General features: G+C 42.1%; 1 protein-coding gene across 1 annotated transcript in view; it reads right to left on the reverse strand.

Moving 5' to 3' along the window:
• LOC140999318 (adenylate cyclase type 6-like) overlaps positions 1–18,545 on the reverse strand; it is a 40,622-nt gene that overhangs the window by 1,183 nt on the left and 20,894 nt on the right. The window contains exons 4-22 of the mRNA XM_073469664.1: positions 14,800–14,949; positions 14,307–14,428; positions 11,752–11,863; positions 11,329–11,456; positions 10,709–10,867; positions 10,483–10,624; positions 10,196–10,324; positions 8,204–8,232; positions 7,810–7,957; positions 7,612–7,709; positions 7,382–7,469; positions 7,132–7,248; positions 4,548–4,700; positions 4,204–4,373; positions 3,805–3,834; positions 3,573–3,705; positions 2,593–2,856; positions 2,286–2,490; positions 1,975–2,099 (exon numbers count right to left, since the gene is read on the reverse strand). Of these exons, the coding sequence (XP_073325765.1) occupies positions 1,975–2,099; positions 2,286–2,490; positions 2,593–2,856; positions 3,573–3,705; positions 3,805–3,834; positions 4,204–4,373; positions 4,548–4,700; positions 7,132–7,248; positions 7,382–7,469; positions 7,612–7,709; positions 7,810–7,957; positions 8,204–8,232; positions 10,196–10,324; positions 10,483–10,624; positions 10,709–10,867; positions 11,329–11,456; positions 11,752–11,863; positions 14,307–14,428; positions 14,800–14,949 (2,502 nt within the window). The remainder of the gene's footprint in view (positions 1–1,974; positions 2,100–2,285; positions 2,491–2,592; positions 2,857–3,572; positions 3,706–3,804; positions 3,835–4,203; positions 4,374–4,547; positions 4,701–7,131; positions 7,249–7,381; positions 7,470–7,611; positions 7,710–7,809; positions 7,958–8,203; positions 8,233–10,195; positions 10,325–10,482; positions 10,625–10,708; positions 10,868–11,328; positions 11,457–11,751; positions 11,864–14,306; positions 14,429–14,799; positions 14,950–18,545) is intronic.

Here is an 18,545-nt window from a genome sequence, read left to right on the forward strand (position 1 = left end):
ACTTGAAAATGAGCATGTCTCCTTTAAGTTATTTATCAAGCATACAGTAAATGTCAAACATTCACTAGTTCCAGCTTTTCAAAGGTAAGAATTTTCAGCTTTTCTCTTTTTCATATAGTTGAATATTTGGGTTTTGGACTGTAGATTGAATCATCTGATGGGCATTTTTTCTAATTTTTCCAGCACTTCATAGACTAAGAATTTAATGTATTTATCAAAAAAACAGAAGGAAAAAAATCAAAAGATTATTTGAGAATGGCAATCATCATCTGTTGCCGTCCCACTGTTTGACAATTTGATTTGCAGTGACTCATTCTATACAACAGATGGCGGCATTGTTCTGACTGTAATCTTTGCAGCAGCCAACTAATTTCTGTCATTTGGTGCAAATAATCTCACCACAGCTCTCAGCTAGGCTAACACGTTTCAAAATGAGTGTTAACATCGACTATTTATATCCATGAATGAGATGCTGAAATATGTTGTCCTTAACTAACAGGTCTGACACTGTCTCTCAGAGGAACATGCAAGGGCTGTTTACTACTGGTTCCCCTTTTGAAGATGAAAACAATGTGGGGAATTCATATTTATCTTTCTGTCCTCCTCCAGAGGAAAACGAGAGCTCTGTTTCGCATGTCCGTGCTGACAGGGATTTTTGCTCTGGGGCACTCCTGCAGAGCAGATGTCTGGATCTGAATCATTGCGCTGTAAGACTTGTTTGATTGTATTCGTAGAACTGGTATCTATATGAGTTTCAGGAAAGACAAGTCTGGGTATGAATAAACATCACTGATACAAACTACAGACAGCGTGATGACTAATTTCTAAGAAATTAGATCAGTATTCTGTGTTGGAAGATTTACCAAAACTGGAAGCTTGCAGTTTTTTTTTTAAACCAGATTTGAATCACCACAAATGAACAATGGTAAACTTCACTCCATTTTGACTGCACCTAGAGCCCCAATATGTTTTTGCTGGCAAAAGGCAGGACTGTTTAGGACTGTTGTATCAACTACGGATTATGTTCCACAATTTGTCACCGCTGGTCTACAGACACACAGAGAGTATAGTCAGATCATCCTGTCTCTACACTACCTATTTCTCACATAAAATGCCTTAAGAAACATATTTTAGCATAAGTCACCGCCATTTCTCATGTTTCTGTATTGTGAAAACAGACACTGAAAAAATGTAGATTAAAATGCAAAACAAGGCAGTGCTGATAAAATATGAACCATGATCCTGTTCATTGTCTTTTTCTCCCCCAAAATGTTTTCAGATGTTGATGTGATGTTGTTTGTTTTGACCTGGCCTGTTTACTGTTTCCTATTTCAAAACAGACTCCAAGCAGAGGCCAAGCATGGCCGACCTCGCAGTACGTCACCCATCAGCGTGAGTTTTCATTGGTCCTGTACGACACAATGCATTCTGGTTGTTCTAGGTTTTCTACCTTTTGAACAAAAGGGAATACCACTGCCCCCTTTCTCTGTTTTCTCTGGTCATGTAGCGCCAATTCAAAAAAAATATTTGTGTCTTCCTACTGGAACGACAGCCCAGTTTTATGCAAGAGACATCTTTTCAGTGGTGTCATATCATTCTCAATTTCAGGTTCATATTTTTATTTTGGGTGTCTACTAGAAAATGTTTACATGTTTTAATGTTAAAAAATACATTATTTTTCTCACACTGTCCATTGCTGCAGCACTATTCACGCTCTGTTTGCATGCCCGTCTCTTCAAGGCCCACCTTCTTAAAAACTCAGTCTCTTCTGATTCGTCAGGTCTTACAGGACTGAGCAGTCACCGCCAAACCGCAGACAAACTGCGGACAAACTGCGGGCATTGCTGAGGGAAGTCCTGACGGCTTGTTTGAAGGCGCATAGTGCAGGCTTTATAATCTAAAAAGACATGGAAAACTTGCTTTCTACAACATGGGACCTTTAATGATAACTAAAACTGTGAAATGTTCAAGTACCTGGATGAAGTCTGGTACTCCTGTGCTGTCCATCCGGCTGGCCACGTTCACTGTGTTCCCCCAGATATCATACTGGGGTTTCCTGGCTCCAATCACCCCTGCTACCACTGGCCCCATGTTCAACCCTGAGAACAAATTACCTCACTGTGTTACATCATACTAGCTCCATCATGTTAACTCAATTACACTGCTGTTTCTTAGGAAGTAGATTACTGTAGCTCTCCTTTGACCGGGAAAATGATTTTCTTTAAACAGATGCCAACCGAAAGAAGATTATCAGATAATGTTTCTCCACCACCTTCCAGGCTTACCTATCTTCATCTGGAAGTTGTTGAAGGAGTGCTCGTTGATGTATTTCATCTGCTCCCTAAGCCTCATGGCGTAGTCAGCCAGAGCCAGGATGTGTGAACGGCCCTCTCTGTCATAGGTGGAGTCGTTGAGGCCAGAGGCTGCCATGTAGGTGGAGCCGATAGTCTTGATTTTCTCCAGCTGACGGAACCTCTCCTCACTGATGATCTAGAGACGAAACGGTGCATAAGCAGAGGACATAAGACAAACTAAGCAGCACTCGCTTGGCAGAACAACAACTGTTGATTTGCATTCATCCTTTCTTCTCACCTCGTCAAAATCAGCGATGATCTCGTTGAGCAGCCTGAGACACTCCACTCCCTCATTGTTAGCCTCCAGCTCGACGTAAAACTCAGAAAAGTTGCTGATGGAGGCAAACATGACAGCGACACACTCACACGACTGGTAGTACAACTCGTCATTCCGGCGCTCCCGTGCAAGGAAGTGGGCGGCTACGTCCTTGGGCAGGATGTTGTGGAGCAGGCGGCGGTTGTACGCCTGCAGCTCCTCCATCTCCTCCTTCTCCTCTGTGGCCTGAGGAGGGACAAGGAGAGATGTGGTTTGCTTAGTCTCAGTACAAACTCTCCTCTTCATACTCTCATAAGCTATTGTAATATGAATGAGTTTTGAGTACTTTGTCAGGTGTTTATATGTCCGTCTGACTCTCTGTGGACAGATTTGTCAGCGCGAAAGCGTCACATCCCTGCAAGATGCAGTCACAAAACTTTACAGGTATGTAGTTGAGATCAAAATGAAGGCCGAGTTTGAAGGTAGGTGAGTACAGAGTACTCATGTAGCAATGTTGTAATAACTACTGAGCAGTCATGATGATGGGAATTGCAGCTGTTGTGATCACATCGCAAGATGGTCCCTAGTTATCAACATGTAAATATTTCTGTGTAATCTCACCTCAAGTTGAGGTGATTATCTGGGTCATGTGATTGCCTGTTGCTACTACATAGACTGTTTTTTAAAGACCTACACAGGCCAGAACATGTTGGCTTTTTTTATTGATTTAGCCATTATATTACACGATTTTAATATTTTCTTCCTCGTCTGTTAGATTTTCTCATATTTGGACCGCCTGGTTTGCCTTCTTTGAAGTACTATATAAGTACTTCCCTACTTCCAGGAGCACCTGACAGATGTTTGTTTGATTTTGTCTTTGAATTATATAGAGGAACTAGTCATCTCTTTCCCTAATAGCTTTAGTTTTGTTCCCTTTTTATGCATCAAACTGTTTCATTTACCTGCAGCTTCCAGAGGAAGTCAAGGCGTGCGGTGGACTCCACCTGCTGGCCATGCAGGTAGAGAGCCAGAACAAACACTGTCAGGATTACAGGGGTCATGACCTTTAAGGGTACCTTGGTCATGCCCTCCAGGCTGAGGAGGGAAAGAGGAGTGAATCATTATCTTGCATGGGAGTAAAATGTACGCAACCTGACACGCATTAAAACACACAAAAAAGTGAATGCTCCTTACCACTGTTCTGCAGTTTCATTTAAACTGGGCCTGGAAAACAGAAAAGAGAAATCAATGTCTACAAACCATATGAGTCACTGAAATCAGGCAGTACAAAACAAATAGTAGTGTAGTAAAGAATCATTAACAGGTGATGGTTGCCTGAGGACAAAAAAAACAAGAACATTTTCAGAAAATAGGATTAGAGCACAAGTGGTACACGAGAAAGTAGGTCTTTTACAATCTAAACCTTATCGTTAAAAAGTAGGCCATGTCCAACCTGAACCATGGTATTGTGACACGAGAGCTGAATGAATCACTTGAGAATTGTAAAAGGAGGGATTGTGTGTGTGTGTGTGTGTGTGTGTGTGTGTGTGTGTGTGTGTGTGTGTGTGTGTGTGTTCCTGGCAGGGGACTCACAGGGTGTTGACCAGCAGGTCTGCGTTGTCAAACAGGGCCACCTGAGGCCACTCCACCAGCAGGAGGAAAGTGAGCTGGATGAACAACATCAGAGCCAGCTTCCCTATGCTGCTGATGTGGAGGAACACGGAGCAGGCCAGCAGGGTCAGCAGTACGCTGTAGTTGAAATACTGCAGCAGAGAGGAGGCAGCGAGGGACGAGGAGGAGGAGGAGGAGGAAGGTCAGGTGAATATTCAAACATTCTTTTCAGGCACACAGAAAAACACACACGTACATGACCACGTAGGCCCACACTTTTCATCTAAATAATATACACACACATGCTAAAATGTTCTGAGACTGACCTCAGGGAAATGGCAGGGCATGACCTGGCTGAAACACAGCATCAGACCGTCCTCTGCGGTCTTGGTCAGGTTGTGCAGCAGGCAGCGAGTCACTGAGGTTGTGTTCAGCTCGTTCTCCAAACACTCCTTCAGATTCTCTCTGCTGCAAGTAAACTGGCAGGGAGGAAGGAGACAGTCTGTCAATTAACTGCCAGCAAGTAAGGGTGAAACAACACATAAATGTAATGCTGCAAACAGAGAGCTACAATCGTTAAACATGGAAATATTTTTTATCCCTATCAAATGACAGTAGAGCCCGATTGATAATGGGTTTATGCATGCAAAAAGCAGGGATAAGTGAGGAAGATACCGGTTTATGAGGCCAAGAGAAACATCCATGTTTGAGAGTTACCTGTATGTATATTATGTACATTATATATTTGTATTTTGCATTTGTTTTAATAAAGGATCTGTTGCTTATCTGTAATTAAAGGTGCACTATGGAGTTTTGGGGAAGAAATTTTAATCAGGAGAGAAAGATCTTTCTTTTTTTTAAATGTTTATGCCTAAACAAACTAAACAAGGAAACTCTCTTTGTTTTCACAATTAAACTGAATAAACAAACTGACCTTAAAGGACAACATTATTGTAAAGTGTATTGAGACCATGTACCATGGTGATTTTGCACTTTAAATAATAAATTGATTGATTGATTGAACACAATTTCATACTGTTTCACTTTGTTTATATTTGGCGGACCCTGCCACCTTTCTAGTTTCAAACAGTGTTCTGGGGACCTTAATTTCCTCTGAGAACAGCTTGTTTATTCACTTATTTTGTATTATTACCTCATTAATATTGTAAATATTAAAATTCTGAGTTTGAATTTCTTCTCCAAATCTTCATAGAGCCCCTTTAAAGAATTTTGACCTAGATATGTACTGAGCAGGACATTTTACATTTGAAATACAGTCTCTGGTGTAAATAATGTATTTTTCTTTTTAATCACATCAAAGTTATTACATCTTTCAATAACCTGCTGGTTTTAATCCAAGAAATAATCCTCATTTTTCTGTCAATGAAATTTATAAAAATACATTAATCAGACAAAGAGTCTAAAGGATGAGCATACTGAGACTATACAGTACAGAAATGCAGAAAGCAGCTGCTGAACTGAGCAAACAAGCCGCTGAATAAGTCCCTGTGAAATCTAATTTGGCTAGAATGATGTTGGAGTGTGACAATGAGCAACCACAGGCTGAAACAACCCTGCAGGCAGCCAATCATACAAGTGGATCAGCAAAACAAAACAGCTACAGAGCACGAACAATGAGTGGCACACAAGGCGACACCCCTCCTGGACCGGCAGCAGTCAGATTAATATCTTAAAGAATTATAACGCGCAACAGATACAGAAATTGTCATCACATTTAATTTGTGATGTCTCAGTATTTCTTTTATGTGTAGTAAAACATAGTTTTTTTGTTTTTCTGAAATTCATTCAGGTATTTCTTTGTTTTTATTGAATAATTGTCTGTTGATTGGTTATTCTTCTGCTTATTGTGTGTGCTTCTTGTTGCATTTTCCTAAATTATGTTATATAAATTTTTTTATTGTTTTATATTTTTCTATAAAGGATCCATTGCATAAGCCTTTTTCACCTTACCAAGCCCCTCTTCTTCAGAATCGTCTTTCCACCCAAATTCAATAGGCTAGCTTGGTCGACTCTTTCAAAAGTAAATTTAAAACACATCTCTTCGCATCAGCCTTCAACCTCAGTTAGTCGGCCCTAAATACTGCAATCCAACTTTAACTTAGCCTTTGTGGGCACACTTTTTTCTGTATACAGTATGTGTGTGTTCTTGTATTTGTGCTGTTCTGACATCAGTACGTGTTAAGATTTTGATAATGTTTAATGTATTATTTTATTGTAAATACAGTCGCCTTTAATGCCTTTCTTATGATTTAGCGTTTTAAGCAAACATTGAGCGAAATGTATGCTTATTTGTTGTTTTTTATTACTTAGACAGCTGTTTGAGGCGTGCTTTGTGATATTGAGCTACAATAAACTTTAACTTGACTTGACCTGTCATATCTTTTCATTATCAAAATTTTATGCAATCTTATGTGTGTGCAAATAAAGGAAACATTTAAAAATATACAGTAAAAACTTTGCTAAACCATAGCCACATTATCGCTTTTGTGGCTACATACCATCGTTTAAAAAGCACAGTAGGCACATTTGTATGTTTTGCTGATGCACAGACGTGGGTCAGTAGTGACAACTGTCATGATTTTTATCTTTCGATGAGTTTTAACACTTTTGTTGTTTGTTTCTTCATCTGTAATTTGGCATACACCCGCATGTGCCTGCATTAAGATTGTTTTGATCGCCTCATACACATAGCAGTACTAAATAGGTTTACATAATGTCAGTAAACATCAGAAATCAGAGAAGAAGTGTGATAGATGAATGGGAGGACAGATAGATGGTGCTCAGGCAGATACTGTACCTAACCTCTTCCCTTATGTCACTGTGGTGGCAAATTTGAAACAACACGTTACATGATACAAAACTGACAAAATGAAGTGCTGTAGTCCCTACCATGTTAGCAAAGGAAGAAATGAAGAGGAGGAGGATGGTGAGGACGCCCACCAGTGTGCTGTTGGCACGAGACTGGACTATTTTCTTGGTTACAGTCTGCAAGGCATCTGGGAAGAGCTTGAACACACACAGCAGATAACAGAGAGTTAATACCATTAGTGATGCTGGCTGAAGACATATGATAATGACTCTTATCTGAAGATGTCTGCGAGAGAAAACATATGAGTGGCGAAGGGCCTCTGTTTCTCACTTTGATGCAGGAGTAGATGGCACAGATGAAGAGGATGTTGGCGAGGATGATGAAGATGCTGATGTAAAGACCGAGCATAAGTGGTGTTCTGCGGAAGAGAAGACAACAGGCTCATTAGGATATATAACTCTCATTAACTCCTCATAAACTAATCACAACCACATTTCCTGTCCACAATTCAGTATAACTGGGAAACTGGGAAAGGCAACTTATCGGAAAGAGTGACTTACTTTGGGAAAATTATAATCTGGATGAAACAGATGCAACAGAAAACGAGAAGTGTGCAGGCCACATATCCCCCAAAACGATCATCGACCTTTTTGGAGTACTGGAAACAGAAAATCAAAGAGAAAAAAGTTTCCTTGCTGCTCAATTAGAGAGGAAGTTTACTTGACAAGGAGTTACGGTGGCTCCAATCAAACACCAACCTTCTTCTCGAGGTCGGCGGTCTGAAAGGTGAGCAGGAACTTCTTGACGTGGTCTTTCCTCAGCTGGTCGATGCTGCGTGCGTCGATTGCCCGTCCAAGAAACTCATCCACCTCATCCTCAGGGTTCAGGGCCTCCTGAGCACAGCGGCTGCGAGGTAGATGGAACAATAGGTCACTGTTGGTCACGGTGTGTGTTTGTATCCATGAGGAAGTTGGCCTATGCTGTGACAGGCAGGATGACTCAGAGCTAAAGTGGTATTAGTGCTGGCTTGGATCAGACTGTTTTAAACCAACAGTGGGCTCTAAAGTTAGACCGCTACAGTGACAGTCTGCCAGTCAACCGATAATAACAAAAAATCACACTGATAACAAAAACTGAGGGCAAAACACTCACTTGTCTTTGCTGGATGCTTCATCGATGCCCTGAGAAAAACAACAACAGAGTGAAAACGGGGGAAAGAAAAAGAGAGAGAGATTATCGTGTAGCCACAGCACAACTGAAAAATAGACAGAGACTCAGACATCTGCACAGCTAATCCCTGAGAGCCAGACTGATGTTTTAATTAATGCTCTGAGGCTTCAAATTACACCCTCTTTGCCCCCTAGGGCTCAAACCCACTGAGATGCAGAGGACAAAAGGAGGAGGAGAGGGGAAGAATGTAGGAAAGACAAGAAAATGAGACTTGTGGCATAAAGAGAGGGAGGAAGTAAGAGAGAGTGAGTGAGAAAGAGAAATATCTGCAGCTGCAGCCTCATCTGATTAGCTTCAGTAGTAAATGATGCACTGGGAGAATCCCTGGGAGCCCTGTTGTAACTCCTGTTTGTTTGACGGGCACAGATCAATACTTCTTCTCACATTCCCATTGTCTCCTTCGGGCTTTAGCTTACAAACAGTTCTCTACACATTTGACACTCCAATTCAATTTTATAGAACATCTTGTTCATTCAAGGTGAAGGTATTTTAGGATTTTGCCAGAGTCTTTGTGAGGCTGTATTTAGGCACAGTTAGCATGCTAACATACTAACAAAAGCAATGCATGCTGATGTTAAGACGGTATAATGTTTAGCATGTTTTGGACACTCAAGTCATTTGTTCCAAGTCTCAAGTAAGTCTGAAGTCATTTTTTCTTGGCAAGTCAAGACAAAAAAATTGACAGCCAGAAAGAATAAAATAAAACATAAAATAAACTTCAAAAAATCATTGAGTCACCATGTCTCAAGTCAAGTCACGAGTCTTTAACTGCCCAGTCCAAGTCAAGCCTCAAGTCTTTTATTTTCTTAAGTCAAGTTGCAAGTCACCAAAACAGTGACTTGAGTCGACTCAAGTCCAAGTCACATTTCTGGCATGTTTATTGTATCGTTTTATAGTTTATAGTATAGTTTTACCGTATTAGCATGCTAACAAAGAGTGCAGCAGGAAAGAGCACTAAATAAGTAAGCATTTTTGCATTTCGGGCTCCGCTGTCTCAGACATTAAACATCATCACGCTGAGCACAGAGACCCCTCTACTCTCAAGTCTGTCTTGACAGGGGGGCTTTAGTTGCAAACTATTCTAACTCTACAATAATATAGAAAAAATAAGGCAAGCACTGTACTGAGGTGCTACGAAGGTTGAGTACAAATAAACTAACTAGTAATAAATAAACAAAGCAACATTAATGCTGCTATCTATTTGCTTATTAGTGTAAGAGAGTAAATTGGAAATAATATTGTGGCCGTTGTTGAGACATTGAAAAAAAGAGTTAGAAAGCACAGACGACAGAACAAAGACAGGAATATCCAGTTCCTAACATCTTATCTGCATGTTGAGAAGAACCATTAGAGCTTATCCTCCACTCCTTTGTTATTCTGCACAGTTATCTAACAGAAAGAACTCAAAGTACAGCCGAGGCACATGAGAATGTCATTAGTTTTGCAAGTATTTGGCTGTAAATAAAATTAATGGACATACAAATATTTGACCTTATGATGACACTAGAAGAAACGCCACAGGATCACCAAAGTTATTACACTTCATCCCGAGGTGGACATGAATGCCTGTACCAAAATGTAATGGCATCCATGAAATAGCTGTTGAGATATTCCAGTCAGGATCAACTTAGAGCCATGCTGCTACCATGACTAACAAAATAAGGATTGTTTTTAGAGATTATATGAGAAGAAATAAAGTTTGTGTAAATTGTACTGATAAGAAGTTTTGCCCCAACAACAGTTCCCATGACCCTGAAAGACCGGAGAGAAATCTCTAATATTAGCAGCTACTTTACATGATAAGGAAGGATATTTATGATTTCAGAGAGTGGAGAGAATGACACAGGAAACTGGATACAGACAAGAAGAACAGGTGCCATGAGCTCAGCTAAGTGCTCCCTGTGTATAACTCACCATCTGCCTGAAGACTTTGGACTCCTTGGTTCTGGAGAATGATCTGTCAGGCACCCAGCGTGGCATCAATCCCTCTGCAGAATTTGCACGTGCTCGCTGCATCTTGGCCATCATAGCTTTCTCTTCTTTCTGGAAGTGAGGAAGAACGCACCAGGGTAAATGTTTCAACCAACTTCTACGCCAGGTGACAAGCCATTTTACTGTTTGTGTGAAATGTGGCGCTAGTGTGAAGTTTGTGTGTGTGTGTGTGTGTGTGTGTGTGTGTGTGTGTGTGAGCGTTCACTTACCCTCTTCTGGCTACAGCCGAGCACCAAGAAGGTCTCAATGTTGTTTTCCTTCAGGTAAGCATTCCTCTCCCCTCCGAATCCAGGCTCCACCTCGTAGTCCCCGTTGAGATACTGCAGCGTGGCGTTGGTGATGTGTATGCGCCTACAAACACATAGCGTGTTAGAATCTAAATGTGCTACTTGAGCTTACGTCACTGCATTAGCAGGCGGAGTAGGAGGGACTTACCCAGCCTTCCCCCCGGCCTCCATTTGGTTGGCGAGCGTCACGTCGTTGGACCAGACGTCAAACTGCCACTTGCGCAGGCCCAGCACCCCGCAGTGAACGCGCCCGCTGTGGATGCCCACCCGCATGTTCACATTAACGCCCGTCACCTCTCTCACCAGCCTGCAGTTACACACACATGCACACACTAGTGTCAAAAAACTAGTGTCACCTTCAGCTTCACAGCGTCTCCTCGACACCTGCTACACCTTAAAGGGGCACTGAACACATTCAAACTCAGAATTTTAATATTTTCAATATCAATGAGGTAATAATACAAACTCAGAAATGTTTATTTTTTCATAACTGAATAAACAAGCTGCTCTCAGAGGAAAATAAGGTCCCTTGAACATTGTTTGAAGCTAAAAAGGTGGCAGGGTCCGCCACATATAAACAAAGTAAAACAGTATGAAATTGTGTTTGTGTTTATTCAGTTTATTCGTGAAAACAAAGAGAGTTTGTTTATTTCGTTTTTTTCCCCAAAACCACATAGTGCACCTTTAACTTCACTGGAGTACACGGCTGTGAGGGTGTCTTTTCTTGTTCTGAGTGTGTTTCGGTGCATCAGTGTGTGTTTGACTCACGAGATGGCCTCGATCATGTCTACGCCCATCTCCACACAGCAGTGGGCATGGTCAGCCCGGGGCTCAGGCAGCCCTGACACACAGTAGTAGCAGTCCCCTAGGATTTTAATACGCAGGCAGTGGTTCTCCTGTACAGCACGGACACACACACACAAATTAGTCCTTCAATTACGGCTAACTCACAGCATGCTCATGTAAAATATAAAGCTTTTTATGCTCAACTTAGATGACTCATCAGTCTCAGCATAGTCTAATTGATGCCTTACACAATGCTTAAGTAACACCCCCCTCCCCCCCACCAACAAGTACATCATGTAGGCTTTGTCATACAAACAGTGGAGGCTACACACTGTACAGTTACATAAGCAACAATAGTTTAAAGTTCTGCTGTGAAAATGGCTGCGGCAGGCTGTCAGTGCTCACCGAGGCCAGCTTGTCAAAGCGGGCGAACAGCTCGTTCAGTGTCATGACCAGCTCCTGCGCCGTGCACTGAGACGCCAGGCTGGTGAAGCCCTCGATGTCTGCAAACAGTATGCTGCAGGAGAGGTGATGGTGGAGGTGGCGAGGGGAGACAGAGAGGAAAAGGAAGACAAAAGAGACAGAGAATGAGACCAATCAATAAAGTATAGAGTTAGTTAGCATGGTCTACTGCCTCCCTCCCTCCCTTCTCACTGTCCAGCTGCTATGTGAGCAGGGGAGGGAGAGAGGCAGACATTTGTTCAGCTCTGGCTCTCATCATCTAGGCCAATGTAGGTCACCTCCTCCAGCCCCGTCCCTCTGAGAACACCACCCCCTGTCCCCCTGTCTGCATGCCTTTCATTGCTAACTTTTGATAGTAATGAAAGCACAGGATAAACAACACCACAGACAGGGGGAGTTCCAGCCGAAGGTGACAGATGGCGCTGTTAGTCCCATGAGGTAATCCACTGGGGGAGAGCTGCTCCAGCAATCTCCCACCCTGAGCTAAGGCTGTGAGCCATGATGCAAGAGCTTGTCTTTAAAGGGTCAGTTCGCACAGAAAAACAACAACAACACAAATGTATTTCCTCACTTATTCCTAGTGGAATCCAGTGATGAAATGTAGTACATTTACTCAAATACTGTCCTAAAGTACAATTTTTAAGTACTTGTACTTTAGTTGAGTATTTTCTGTTTTCTGCTACTTCCACTCTACTACATTTTGAAGTCACATACTGTACTACTACTACAGTATGCTACTTTTACTCCACTACATTTACTTGATAACTTTAGTTACTTTGCAGAATACATATACACAATAGGATAAAAAAAAACCTATCATATCAGATCCGATAATTGAGCGTCTACAGCATACCATAAATACAGTACAAACATGTAAATATTATTAGAATAGTACTTTAACTTGTGTAACTTACGTACATTTAATATCAGATACTTAAAGACTTTTACTCAAGTACTATTTTCATGAGTGACTTTCACTTTTATCAGAGTAATATTTCTTTCACTCAAGTAAGTATGACTTTTAGGCCCCCTTTACAACACTGGTGATATCTGGCCTAGTTAACACATGCAGTCAGTCTGAGCAGTTTTCATTGGAACTACTACTATATCTCCTAGAAAAACATTTCCATGCAGAAAAAAACAACCGCCTCAAAAAATCTGGGCAAACTTCCTACATGGCCAAATACTCGGAGCAAGTGAGAAAACAGGTTTCTGTAATTTGGCTGAACTGGCCTAATAAGTAATTTTTTAACTATGATTATAAGTAGCGTCACACACATATTGAATTAGTTTGACCAACAGCATGTTGAGTGTCAATGACCTGTATTACAAGTAGAGGCCCATTTAGGATCAGAAAAACATATAACTTAGATTTATTTGTTGTTTGGTTTTAGGAGCAGTGTTGGGGTAGGAACAAAAAAGAGTATTACACACTACTCCTAACATTTGAAACTAATGCATTACTTTCTCCCTACAGAAAGTAACTTGTTCCATTACTTTTGCATTACTCTGCAGCATTGCCTGAGATGCAATGTCACAAAATTGCCAGTTAAGAATGTCACATTAAACCTTATATTTGCCTGCATATCAGCCTTATCTGTCATGGTCCTAGGTTTCAGTGTCATGTGTCATGTTTTATTTTTTTCTTCCTATCTTTGTCTGTTTTCCCGCCCTTTCTCTGTGTACGACTGTGTTTCATCTGCTCATCAGCTCTTGTGTATTAGTACGCAAGAGCTACGCCTAGTACAAATATTAATGGTCTCAAAAGACTTGGCCTCAAAAAAAAATCATGTTATGGAGTCTAAAGTGCATGTAGCGGGCCAAACACAAACGTACTCACACGTGTTTTTACAAAGCTTTTACAAAATGACAATGAGCATCAATCTGGGACAAAGACAGCTGGTTTTAATCTTGTGTTACATGTTGTTGGATAATGCATTGTTCCTGTAAGTTTACACCTTGTTAGAGCAACGTTGTTGCAACGGATTATAAGTGCATCACCTGCACCTATTTGGGTCACCTCTGACGGGAGATCTCTGCTGCAACCTCATTCGCGTTTCCTCCCCTAGCACCATCGCCACCACAGCCTGAAAAGCACCGGCTGGGCTCAACAGTAGGCTAATGGATGGAGAATTTCAGTCAGTTAGTTCCTACTTATTCCCACTCGGGAGGTGAAATCCAGTGGTGAGGGCTGAGACGGGGGGCCGGCAAACTTGGGGTCTGCCTCCTATCATTTGCTACAGAGAGCACAGCAGTGCGCCAAAGTAAATATCGTTAATGCAGCTGGTGGAGTCGGTGTCAATAAGCAACAACATGCATAATACATGCTGTCAGGGAAATAGCTGCTGGAGTGACTCTGTAACTGACACATCAGTCAGCGGAGTTAGGTCAAATCCACTGGTGCTCGCTGTGATAGCAGAGTCGACAAGCGCTCCAACATCCTCCTGAGTGTGTGTTCAGTTGTGTGGAAGCACACACGTGTATTTATCTGTATTTACCTGACATTGTCGTGTTTTTGGATGTAGATCTTGTGGAACATCATATCTTCCTTCTTGGCATTGATATCAGCCTTCATCTCCATGGCAACGTGCCTTGGCAGCACTGAGAGCAGTAGGCGCTCCTGAGAGAGAGAGAGAGAAATTAAAGAAAGAAAGACAGAGAGAGCCCATTCATTATCATCAGTTTGTACTGTTAGGACTGCTCAATGAGTCACCCTGCCTCGTTGGCATCTGCGTGGGAACGTGTTAGTCAAATAGAGAGGAGTGGAGATACGTGTTATACTTCAGAACATATGGCCGACCTCAAAAACTGAGAGGAAAAAAAAATACACCAGAAAAAAGGAGACACCCATGTGTTGCTCTGCTGAATTTGTTTATGTGTTTAGTTTTCCTAAGGCGCACGTGCACAGCAGCCGCCCTCGCTTATTTGCGTGGAAGCATGCACGTGTCTGTGTGTGTGTGTTTCAGTGCATGTGTGTGTGCATGTGTGTACCTGCTGCTGGTTCTCCCTCTGCAGGTGCAGTCTGGCCTGGATATATCCTCTCGTCTCCTGGAAGGCTTGTCTCTGGGAGACCTCAGCAGGATAGTGGGTACAGATCCCGATCATGTTAGTGCACAGGAAGATCAGCACGTTGGCACTGATCTGAAAACACAGAGAGAGAAAAAAAAAAAACATGAGAGTCCCACCAAACATACACAACGGTGAACTCTGCCTGACCTGGGAGAGGTCAATATTCGAAATTGATAACACTCTGTGTCATACAATTTACTGCAAGGAGAAAAATTCCTCAAACGTCTGAGGAGTCATTAGATGTGATCTGGTTAGAGATGATGAGCATGGCCTTGTGGCTGCAAGAGGACATTCCCATCACGTCGCGCTTTTAACAGCAGAGAGGAAGCCTGGAGGGTTCAATGTGACTGGGGACACGTGAAGACTGTGTCACTCGTGTGTTTGTTGGACTTGAGCTGAAAGTTTAGATTGTATCTATTGTGTGGTTGATCCTGTCAAAATGGGAAAAGGAAGGCAGCAATGTGTAAATCTGAATATTTTTAAAAACCAGAAACAGGTTATTTGAGCCTACAAAACAGCTTTTTCTTGTCAGAATTGAGTGGTTAAGTACTTTTCATGCAACTGGTCGCGTGTTTGAATGTACAGCTTTAGACAGCAGGGAGCTACAGAAATGTGACTTTTCTCTGTATCTTGGGTTGAACAATGAGGCTCTAAGAATGCACAGGCACAAAATGTGAAACAGCATTATCTGTGGCTTGAGCAAATTAAGTTTAGATATAGTGTACAGTTAGCTTTGCGGGGTCATCGACCTCGAAAGCGTTCCTCTGGGCTGCTCCAGCCGCATTCTGTGTGTGCCTGTGTGTTTTCTGGATGCGTGTGGTAAGCCAGCATGTAAGTCTGTTAGTGATTTCTCTTCTCACTCGTCCACAGCCAAAGACTGTATACCAGAAATGGAGCCCTGAGCTCTGGACTTCCCCTCCGCTCAGAAACACACAGGCATGCGCACACACACACATCCTCTACATGCTCAGAAACACACTCCAGCCTGGGAAAGTCACTTGACCCATGACCAGAGCACAGAGTGTTTCCTCTGAAGATGATATCATCAATAATGAGAAAAAGACATGCAGGAACGGTACGTACACATAAAGGCTGAATTCTAATCAGTCTTAATAACTAAAAGTGAAAACTGGAGGACGCGAAAAGTCTCATCACCATTACCAGTATTTCTGAGCCATGGCTGGTATGTCGCCAAACCAGTGTGTCTTTGTGTGCATGTTTGTCATTTGTGTTTATGAGCAGGGAGATGGAGAACTGGAGATAGAGGGTGCTTATCTGTGCACATGCATGCACTGCATATTTTCATGTATGTGTCCTTTTAAAATGCAACTACTACTTTGCGTCCACACGACAAATGTAGACTCAAACATGGCCTGAAACTTTCTGTCATGATCCTGACATGAGGTTTACACTGTACACACGAGAACTCATCCCTCTGTTGTCACAACAGGACAGAGCCAATCTAACCAGCTGTGCTCGAAACGCAACACCGTTACCACAGGACAGTGGCAGCCATGTTCAGCCAGAGAGAGAGTCGGTGGTAACTTCCTATTCCACTCGAAAACAAATGGCCGAACTAGATTAAAATCACAGCAGTAAGCAAAAACAAACACACTGATGGTTCGCAGGTGCAGAAGCAAACATGCTTTTGATGTATTGGCTAAATACCATTCCCCGATGTAGCTGATGCAGGCAGAGAGGAACAACTTTACTCAAAAGCTAACACCAGAGCATCCAAAGTGCGCTCTCATGTTTTATTTCTGAGGGTTATAGATAAGAACAGGTTACCTCAAACATCAATTTAATACCATCGATGCAAACTGAAAACATCGATCCATATCATCATATTTAGGTCATGCCTTTATTTTGAAATTCCCCAGGCACGCTGCATCACCTTTTCAATCTAAGCGCACCTTTTTCCTAAACATTTTAACAGTGCGATGATATTTACTGCTAATACAACAGCAGCGTGGAAATATTCTGGATTTCTGATTAAAGACGAGTCAACAGACAAATGGAGCATCTCACTCAGCAGTCCGCAAACTTGTTGCTCTCACTACGGCAACATCAGCTGATTTGTTTTAACTGCTGTTGGGCTGGAAAAACCTTCTTGCAGACTGAAATTCGATTCATGCTGTTCTGTTGGGGGAAGCAGTGACTTAAACCAGCAGTGAGTAAGAAAAAGAATAAATAAATAAATAATACAAGTAGAGGAAAAGTCTGCTAGCCGCTAGGCTAATTTATGCAATGTAAAATGCCACAGGCTTAAGCTAATAAAAGCAACTAGGCAAAAAAAATGTGTGTCCTTGACATGATTTATGTGTTAGTGGAGTCAGTTTAAAGTAAACTTTACAGCAATTAGCTGGTCACAATTAATTACAATTATTCATATGTTGTTATTTTCTGTACTGCCAAAAGCAGAAAAGAAAGTCATGGCAGCTTCTTCTGTAACTGATTGCGTTACATGGGCAGATATATTGGTCTCATATTGATCGCAGGGCCCTGAATGAAATCAAATGGGGGTCATATTTTGGCAAACTTTGCGATAGCGGTAAATATTATATCGTAGTCCAAAGAATCAATAGCGTCGTATTGTGATTTACACCCCTCGTCACCTCTGAGCAAGAGGCTCTTTTTGTCCTGACGGTGATCAGTCAACTGTCAGTCATCTGTCAAAGATTCAGATTGAAGCTGTCAAACAGACACCTCATGATCAGGCTATTGAAGATCAAGTGTGAGGACCTACAAACAAAACCCACTCTGGTTCTCTACATGACTATCTGAACAATTGTTCTCTTTGAGTGCAACTTTAAATTTGAGCCGCACCATCTCTTAATGGGTGATTCGCCTATTGTGTTCGTAAATCATTGGCAGGCCGGGGCTTCCTGATAAGCCCTCCATCGTAATGTTAGAGACCACCGATGGAGACCCGACACCCCGGTCTTGAGGGGCTCTGATAGAACCTGATCACATTAATCCCAAACAGATGGCTGTGAACTGAGCGAGCCAGATAACTTTGTTAAGTGGCCTGTCTGAGATACAGGGCCACCTGCAGTTCCCAGGACCACGCTTCTCAGTGCTGCACTCAATTTACATCCAGACAATTCAGCTTCACAGAATTCCATCCAAATAAAACATTCCTATCAAAATTGATTTGATAGTTTGGCAACAAACTGACTACATCTTGAATGATAGCTCAATATAACAGCCGGATAGCTCTGAATGAGTGAAACTAAAGTGTTGGGAAACATGATGAACAAAGCTTGCATTAATGCCCAGTTATGCTTAGTCACCACACAGTCTGGAGATTAGAGGCAGCAGCATTCACAGAGGCTTTTGAATAAATCTTATGTGTGAGCTATGCATGCGAGTGTGTGTGCCTCCTTTTGGACTGGCAGCTCTTTGATCCTGAAGCTTGTGTCTGTTGCTGCACTTATAACACCCAGCCATGCAAATCTAGCACAGAGCCACAGCCGCGCTGACACTCTCCTCTCCAAACAGTGATGTGGTGTAAAGAGAGCAGTAGAAACTTCCCTTCATTAGCACGTCCCCACTCTCTTTATACCTACTAAGCTGGACTCAGAGTATCTTCCACTGACGTCTCCTGACCACTCTTCCTGCAGACTTTTGGCTCTCAAAGACGAGCCCCGCTCGACATTTACTTAAGC

This window comes from Pagrus major, chromosome 7 (assembly GCF_040436345.1).
Source record: "Pagrus major chromosome 7, Pma_NU_1.0".
NCBI lineage: Eukaryota > Metazoa > Chordata > Actinopteri > Spariformes > Sparidae > Pagrus > Pagrus major.